The sequence below is a fragment of the Orycteropus afer genome, unplaced genomic scaffold (genome assembly GCF_000298275.1).
Source record: "Orycteropus afer afer isolate SDZICR_OR568_19922 unplaced genomic scaffold, OryAfe1.0 scaffold00011, whole genome shotgun sequence".
In the NCBI taxonomy this organism is placed as follows: Eukaryota; Metazoa; Chordata; class Mammalia; order Tubulidentata; family Orycteropodidae; genus Orycteropus; species Orycteropus afer.
In genome coordinates this window covers 22,576,969-22,586,339 of record NW_006921598.1, presented here as the reverse complement: position 1 = coordinate 22,586,339, position 9,371 = coordinate 22,576,969, and the positions used below count along the sequence as shown (strand labels likewise).

Sequence of the window (9,371 nt, the reverse complement as noted above, 5' to 3'; positions counted from 1 at the left end):
TGTAGGACCTAATAACAGCTGAGAAAGCTATAGTCCAAGGTGTACAGGGAGAACATGGGAATGCTGGCATAAGCCATATACACCCTCTGATCTCCATCCACTTTGTGATGTTGTCTCCATTAGGGCAGGGGCTTGGTCCTTTTTGCATTCTCCTAACAACTAACTCTGTGCAAGGCACTCAAGAACACTCAATAAATATTTAGTGTATCACTAAAGGCTTTTTAATAAAGAGACAGCTCTTTCAAATGATATCAAAGAAGACATTAATATGAGAGGGGTGTTTTTTGAATAGAGAGGAAAAAGTTTTTAAAGGTGGATTCTTTCTTCACAATCTACGGTACTTTCTTTAATCCTAAAAGCATGTACTGTCCCCATAATACAAATTTCTCTTCCCCTTTTCATCAGGAAGATTTGTATGCTCCATCTAACTAACACCCAGTTGGGGAAAGTAGCTTCTAAAATGTCTGAAAATGAGATGGAGAGAGCATGAGAAAAACAGCGAGTCAGCCATGAAATAAGTTTGTTTTTATCTCATGATTCAATTTAATCCTCCTTACCCCTAATTTTTTTTTTTTAATATTATGACCAATATGTGCCATTAAGATAGCTATTAAGGGTGAAAGGACTAATTAAAACTATAATTATCTGATAAGAGTAGCAAACTGTCTAACCTGTTTTAGGGCAAATTCATCTACTTGAACTAAAAATACCAGTCAGGCATAAAAGAAAAGGTGAATAATGAAATAAAAATTAACCATGTGGTTCCTGTTTCCACTACATATTTTCCAAGTAACCTAAGGCATCATTCAAATACAGAGTCACAGTGTTTTTAATTTTTATTAGTAAGAGTTCTGAGTACAAATAACAAGTGGATGTTTAGGAAAAAATTACTCTCTAGATTTGTTCATAAAGAAAAATCTATTCACCTTGTTATACACTTTTAATCTCTAATTTCAATGTTTAACACCATAATGCTTCTGTCCATAACTAATTTAGGTTTAATTTAAATAACTGTTTGGCTGCATCTAGTTAAAGAGACTTACTTTTACATCAAGTAAGAAAAAGCAAGAGACCACTGAAAATGACTTGAATATAAAACTTCAGTATTTAAAATTCTTAAAAAATAAACTTTAAAACAACTTAAAAATTAGAATACCTTCAGCAGAAAAATTAGCAGCTAAATTTAAAAAATTAACATTACATAATAATTATATTTCATCAAAAACTGCATCACAGTAATATTGTTCTATATATACTGGAATGATTTGCAATATACTTAATGCTTATATCAGACATAAAAAAATCTATTAAGGAAACTTTTAAACATAGTTCTACACTTCTGGGGGATTATGTTCTCAATAAATTTCAGGAACACAAATTAAAAAATGATTGGTGGAACATCCTTTAATTAGAGACCTAAACTAGGTAAATCTTGTCAAATAGTAACGAAGTGGTATTCAATAATAAGCATTTATAAGAATTCAAGATAAAACAAAAATTCTAGTGCTCTCACTAGTATGTATGCTTAGCATCAGAAATCAAACTATGAGCAAATACACAGTTTAAAACAATACTGAAAAAGAAACTCACTTTAGATTAAGTGCTAATACAAATTCTTATTCTTCCCCTGACACACTATTTCCACCAGTCCTCATTTTACCAGTGTTTTCTTCTTAGTGTGTATTCTTAAATGCTTCTTAAAGACTAATCATACCAGTATAATCCATAATCCTTACTCCTTTGCAAATGAAGCAAACCTCCAATAGCAAAAAAAAAAAAAAAGACCAATGCATTTCAACAGAAAACCATCTACCTTACCCAACAAGGCAGAAGCCCTATATTCTAAAAAATTTTTATCTAAGACTGCTTCAAAATTACTCCTATAAATCCAGTAATACTATGCTGTTGTTATCTTCCTGGTCTGAGGATAAGTTCAAATATTAAAAGTATATATTAAAATTTCCAAATTATATTACTCTGGAAACATAATTGAGTTGAAAAATCTTTCTACATGGCAATGAAATTTCTTCTATTCCTTATATTTGGTATGAAATCTTAGTCATTGAGAAACAAAGAACGTAGGTGAAGAAGAAGAGGCATTATTGATTACACTGCACCCAATCCTCAGGGACCAATGACAGAGGGGAATTGTCCATGCAAACAGAAAAAAATCTTCTGAATTCAACCTAATATGCTACCACAGGTACAGTAAGTGATTTTAAGAGATTTGTAATTGGGAAATGAGTAGTATTTAACGGCATTTCCAAAGGAATAGGACATTTCGAATATTGTTATGTCACTGCCAACTCTGGCTCTGCTTTTCTAGGCACCAGGACCTCACCTCATTTGTGAATAAGTAGCATTTGTTCTCTACTACATGGGAGCTACACTTTCCAACACAAAGCCTCCCACTCTTAATTTCCATTCAAAAATTAGTGGGAAGAGTGTATTTAGCTCATTTTTTATGACGAAAAATTATTAGGAAATGAATATGACCTCCAAAAGAATCAAACTTCGAACGGTGGTAACTTAAGAGGCAAAACTGATTTGTAAATAAAAAATAAGGTATTCTATTTTTGGTTTCATTCAAAAGCGCCTCCTTCATTCTTAACAAACTAGCTGTGAGTGTGGATATGAGCTACTTTTTATAATCTGCATTGTATTTAGCTGTTAAAAAACACTCTTTAATAAGGACTTCTGAACATTAACAAGTATAAATGTTTATAATAAATACTGTATTAAAATACTTTAATATTTACAATTGGAAAAAATATATAATCTAGCCAGTCATCTCATTGTTACTTCTTCAATTTCATCTTCTACAGAATCAACTGCTTTTACTGTTGCTTTATTATTTGCATGTTTTAATCTGCTTCTATTCGGATTAAAACTTCTTCCTTCACTGAGGAAAAAGTCATCATCTTCATCTTTTTCTCGGCCTCTGCTGCTTTTATCCCCAGGGACAAAATGTAGAGGGTCAAAGTCTCCTCTGCTGACAGCCAGAGAATCTGTACCACTGCTTTTAGAGGAAATGGTGCTGCTGCCACTGGCACCAAATAGCTGTTCCATTAGATTAGCTTTTTTTTCTTTTCTTGTTAAATCTCCACTGTCTTTATTAAGTTTTTCCATAGTGTTATTTTCAAACTCCAAAAGGCCACTTTTTTGACTAAATAAATTTGACTTCCCTGATACTTTTGCAAATGAAGGCACATAGCTACCAAATGCAAATTCTTTTGGAGAGGCTGTGCTTCTAAGATCTCTTGGATTCACGTCCTCTCCTTTTGTAGTTAAAAAACTGATGTCTTGCAAATGATGCCCATTAAATGATCTCTCTGAGGATTCAGAGAACATGTATGTTTTGTGGCTTTTCTCTCGGGAGTCCAGTTTTGATTCAAAATCAGGTAGCAATGGCAGAAGAGGATATTTTAGGTTCCGAGAATCTTCCAGTTCTTGACTGATCTCATTCAGTTTAGCAAGTAGCATTTCTCTCTTCAGTCTCTCCTCTTCTTTCTCTTCTTCTAATTTATTAATATCTTGAATTTGGTACATTTCCACTTGGTATCTTCCGGTTTCCAACTCTGGCTTTTCTTCTCTTTTCAGTAAAAATGTATTTTCTCTTTGCTTTTTATCACGTTCTTCTCTTTTCCATTCTGTATGAAATTAAATTTTAAAAATGGGATTTTACAGCAGTCAATATTTTTCAATAGGAAAACTCGACTACCATCTTTTACAAAACAAGTCTTTATCTGATTCGGGTAAGGTATATACAGTGAGGATGAACACCATAAATCTCATTTCTATATTTGATACTGTGGGATTCAAATAGAATTTAATTAATGCATAGTGCATCTAACATTCACATTTATTAAAAAACTGTTCTTTGAGATATGCATGGGGAAGAAGGTTTTCTGCCTATACTTAACATAGTGAGTGGGAGATTATGGGATGGAGGGCACACAGACGAATGGATGCATGGAACAAAGACCTTTACAATTAAAAATCAATGAAAACTCTGGATGTCATATTTTTAGAAGAACTTATGTCATATTCTGACAGAAGGATCACTTATGCTGTATTCTGACAGAAGATGTATAACTTATAAAGAGAAACTTCAGACAACCCAAAACGAGGAACATTCTATTTTAAAAACTGGTTCTATATTTATCAAAAATGTTGACCTCACAGAATATGAAGGCTGAGAAGCTACTAAATTTAATTCAGGATCATGTCCTGGAAGGGGGGGGGGATGCCATAATGAACATTATTTTGTCAATTGAAAAAAAATGTAATATGATCGCAGATTAGATAAATATAATCAAAGTTAAATTTCATGAAGATGAAAACTATAATGGTGTTATATGAAAGAATACCCTTATTTAAGGGAATACTTAAGGGTATGAGGCATATGTTATACAACTAACTCTTAAATGATTATTTGGTTATTCTTGCCACTTGTCTATATTTTGAAGTTACTTCCAAATGAAATATTTAAGAATACTACAAATTCATTAACTAGCAAATGGCATACCTTCTCACTGACTGATCAGAGATTATTCCATACAGATACCAGGAAAATAATCAGTGAAAAGAGAACAAAAAAAGTACAGTCTTCTGTTATTTTATTCTTTTCCTAGCTACTTAGAATTGACTATAATATCTAATTTGCCACTACACCTAGTTTAACTTGTGAAAGCATCTCATTTTGTGCATTAGCTACCAGTGATGTAAACAGTTTTATTTCAACAGTTATATTATTAAATATATATTTTATTTTAAGCAACAATTAGGTCATGAATTTATGTTTCATTATCAGTTCAAGAAAAAAATAAAAAGTATTTCTCTGTAAGTAGCTACCATATTACTAATAAAACAAATAGCTTGGAGTTTTGGACCCCCTTTTGCCACACCTTTAAGACATTTTATCCAGATGGACACCTTCTTGAATGTAATTTCCAATATTTAAAATTGTGTGACTTGGTTGAACATGTTACAAGATTTAATTTACATATTAAAACCAAAGAAAATTCTAAGAATATATTCAGGACCTAACAATTTACTAATTTTATGCATAAGCTATTATAGACTAGAGAGTCTCAATAAAGTGGGTTATCTTTCAGATGTCTCTTCATCAATTTTTAGTTAATACACAAAGAATTAGGAGCTCTGGTAGCATAGTGCCTAAGGCACTTGACTGCTGACCAGAAGACTGGTGGTTCAAACCCACCAGCCACTCCTCGGAAGGAAGATGGGGCAATCTACCTCCGTAGTGATACTGCCTTGGAAACCCAAGGAGGGGTCGCTATGAGCTGGGTCTGACTCGACGGCACATAACAACAACAACAACAACACAAAGAATATATTTTTTCTTTCATCTGAATCCTACCTCATCTGAATTTTCTAAAAGTTAACTAATTCTTATTCCCTAAATCCAAATAGCAACTGACTTAGTCTTTAACTTCTCCTTTCTTTAATAAATTCATTCAAAATTTTGTGATTCCCCTCCCACTGCATCAACCTTTCCACTTTTTATATATAACCAATTCAGGTCAGAGAAGATACTAGAGAAACCAACTCTTTCCCAAGAAATACTGACTCATCACTTACTTAAATAAACTCTTTTTCTTACCATTCTCCAGCTTCTCAACTTCCTGTTTTATAGCATCGAGTTCTTTTATGAATTTTTCTTCTCCTTCCACAAGTGGATCTAGAATCTCTGCTTCTTCATGCTTACCTCTCTCTTCTTCACCCAAATCCTAATTAAAAAAAAAAAAAAAAAAAATTCCAAATCACAATAAAAATCAAAAAAAAAAAAAAAAAAAATGCAAGGGGAAAAACTGTTTAAATATCATAGATACATCTTCCATTACATATAATTACCAGCTAATTTTGGAATTAAAGAAAATTTTCACTTAATGAACTAATGTCACAAATTATCACCTATGAAAGATGCTTCAAAAACACAATTACTTCTTTCTTTAGCTAAAATTTTAAGGAACCATTTATAGGCTATATGAAAATCAATATAATAGAAGTAAAGTCAATACCCTACATAAAGTTCTGAAGAAACAAGTATCAAAATATCCTTGCATTGTACATTTTCACAAAAAATGTGATTAATTCAGTGAAGGAGTCAAGGCTATTAGCCAACTGTATTAGTGAGTGGCTCGCCACCCGGATGTAGTGATTCCCCATGATGAGACTAGTAAGCAACTCCATGGTGGAATCTGCTGTGAGCAGTAGCTGCCTTAGAGATGTGGTCTAGTTCCAGGATATGTGCGGCTTTAAGAAAGGTCTTGAGTTTTTAGCATGCTTGGACCCTATATGTAGCCGAATTTTCATTCAGCAGGTTGCCATGTTGACTGCTGATCTTGGGACTGTTTCTGGACTTGAACTAGTGGCCTGAAGTGTTGCTTAATAATCTTGGGATTATTTTACTTGTGCCATTTTAGGGTTTGCCAGCCTCAGCAGCAAGCAGCTATCTGAGTTAAGAGAAGCCTCCAGCTCCAGTGGACCAGGACCAAGAGGTCAAGTTGAAGCCCAAGGTCAAGGGGCCTTCACTCAGCCCCTAGAGCTTGGCTGGCACTTTGAACTCAGACTTATAGCCACCTAAGCTGTAGGAGAATAAATTCCTATTTGTTAAAGCCATTCTACTTGTAGTATTTTCTGTTACAGCAGCATAGAGGACCAAAACACCAAGTATGATAGCCAAGTGTAATGATGCTGAACTGCAACAATGGGCAGTAATAATTGCAGTAAACCATTCAAGTTTATACTATGCCCAAAGCCTCCAATTAATAATTTTTACAATGTTTCAAATCAAATGAAAGTGCTATAAACTTAAAAGTCCTTATTTATTATTATCACCATTTTGATAGGCTTGTATAATTTTTCTAAATGAAAGTAAAATAATAGAAATTGTTATTAGGAGAGACTGTCAACTGTCTTATAGTATCCATTTTCCCCTTCTTTCTTTTAGTAATAAAATCCTCTGAGCTTCAGCAGAACATAAGTCTACCCAGACAGAGATTACATTCAGTAGCCTCTTTTGTAGCTAGATAGGTCCAATGGGATATGAGTGGAAGTATGTGTGCTATTTCTGATTAATTTTATTAAAATAGCAATAATAATAAAAGCTGCTTGCCCTCTACTTTCTTGTTACCTCTTACCATGAAAGTGGTGAGCCCATTCCAATCACACAGAGGATGGTCAAACTCTTTAAGATGGTAGAGCAATAAGAGAGAATGACAGCCATGGAACAAAACTGCCTACCTATCCTGGACAACCCACTGATCTTCAGTCTATTATGAGAAGGAAAACAATTCCAGTGGCTTGAGCCCTGTGTTCTAGCTCTTTGCAATATCAGCACCTTACCTGTACCTAACTAATACAGCTACCATTTTCTAAGATCCTTTAAAATGGCAGGCTGAGTCTTAAAAGCCTTATAAACTTGATCATAAATATCTACCACAACTCTAAAAGGTAAACCACATCACTATTTTACAGGTAACAAAATTGAGGGTACGGGAAATCACACAACTAAAATGTTAGAACCAGAGTTTAGTTAAAAGGTGATGTAAGTCCAAGACTCTTTTCAAGTTGTGGCCCCTCCTGCTCAATCTTACAACATTAAGATTAAATATGTTTATCTTTTTAAAGTAAAGAATCATTCTTCAATTTTTATTCCATACTTTACCATTTTCAAAGAGATAAATCAACATCAACTGGATACAATGACAGTGCAAATAAAGGAAGATACACATTTAGTAGACACAGCTAACAATTCCAAATTATAAAACAAAAGCAAACTAAACAAACAAAATATGTTTATTATACACAGAAGAACCACATCAGTACATCCTTTCTGTGTGTAGTATAAGAAGAGATCTAAGGATCACTGGGAAGCTTACAAGGCACAAAACTATAAGATTACATGAAATATGCTGAATCTATATAATGATGTCTTCAGAGTTTAAACTGTAAACAGTAAATATCAAATACTTATAGGAAAAAATAAATCAAAACGGACCTTCCAACGAACCTTCAGTATGTAAAAGTACTTTTACATTGAAGGTCCAATTATCTTCTTCAGCACTGAACTGACATGTAAAGCTATTTCTACATAGAGAATACTAAAGATATTAAATGTGGTCAAATTCTAATAAATCATTTGAAAACTACTGAAATTTGCTATTAAAAATAAAAGCTGTGGGAGGTTTTCAAGACTTATCTGTGAACACAGAAAGTAAGAAACTCAGAAGGTAATAAATTATTCTCTCTCCTACCTCCAACCTAAAAGGTATAGGCAAAATTTCTCAAGAATCTGAAAGATACATTGTGCACTAAAGGAGATAAATGATGTATTTAATAAAATACACAGATGTAATCTCCTTTTCTTTGATTTTCAAAATATTTGATATTGAGTTTTCAGGAGTAACTTCAAATCTAGAGCTGGGTACCTAATCATATTGCTAAACTTACCAAAGTAAGATGTTCAGGTTCTTCACATTTGTTTTCATAACACATAATTGTTTCTGGAGTTACAGGAAATTCTTCCAGCTCAAAGTCTTCACTGGTTTGTACTCCTTTTGTACACTGGTCTGTAAAGTCACTCTGGCATGCAGCTATCATGAAAATTACAGAAATATTTTTCTAATCACATTGAACAATGATAAGATATATGGAAGTGAAATAGTATACTTTTACCATCTAAATAAGATAATGCTAAGTTCAACAAATACTTACTAGTACTAATTTTGTTTCTAATAATTACGGGATTTAAGACATCCTAACTGTAAATCCTATTATGGTACAAATTTATATTTTAAAATTTTTGCAATTCATAGGAGAGAAGTTGTACTTTTGCTTAAATGAAGTAAAAACATGTGTAAAAATACCAAAATATTTCAGTGAAATAGCTGGGACATGCTTTAAAATACTCCAGAAAAAAGTAGAGAAAACATGAAATTGGTAAAATGTGTAACTATTAAAGCTAGATGACGTATATATAAAGATAGATTATATGATTCTCTCTAGGTTAAAATGTGCTTAAATTTTTTCATAAAAGTTTTAAAAATAAGTTTAAAATAAGAACATTCCAAAAAATGTGGAACACTCAACAAATGACTTCTCAGGAGAATAAAACACAGAAAGTTGATAGATTTCTGTAAATTAATTATTAGGAAATTTCAATTCAACAAAATATATTAAGAGGAGTTCCGGCAAGATGGCAGATTAGGCAGATAGACTGCACAGACCCTATTCAACAAAGAAAAGGGAAACCAACTAACACAGACACAGAAGATAATCTTGGACCCCTGAGCCTTGAAGGGAAGGATACAGAAGTGGACTAAACCCCAACTAGCAGAAGAATT

The 9,371-nt window shown here is 32.9% G+C and overlaps 1 protein-coding gene across 1 annotated transcript in view; it reads right to left on the bottom strand.

The window, feature by feature from the left end:
- Nucleotides 1-2,787: 2,787 nt before the first annotated feature.
- The window catches only part of LCA5 (lebercilin LCA5), a 56,885-nt gene continuing 50,301 nt past the window's right edge, over nucleotides 2,788-9,371 (bottom strand). Inside the window, exons 3-5 of the mRNA XM_042782281.1 lie at nucleotides 8,479-8,649; nucleotides 5,627-5,753; nucleotides 2,788-3,650 (exon numbers count right to left, since the gene is read on the bottom strand). Of these exons, the coding sequence (XP_042638215.1) occupies nucleotides 2,788-3,650; nucleotides 5,627-5,753; nucleotides 8,479-8,649 (1,161 nt within the window). The remainder of the gene's footprint in view (nucleotides 3,651-5,626; nucleotides 5,754-8,478; nucleotides 8,650-9,371) is intronic.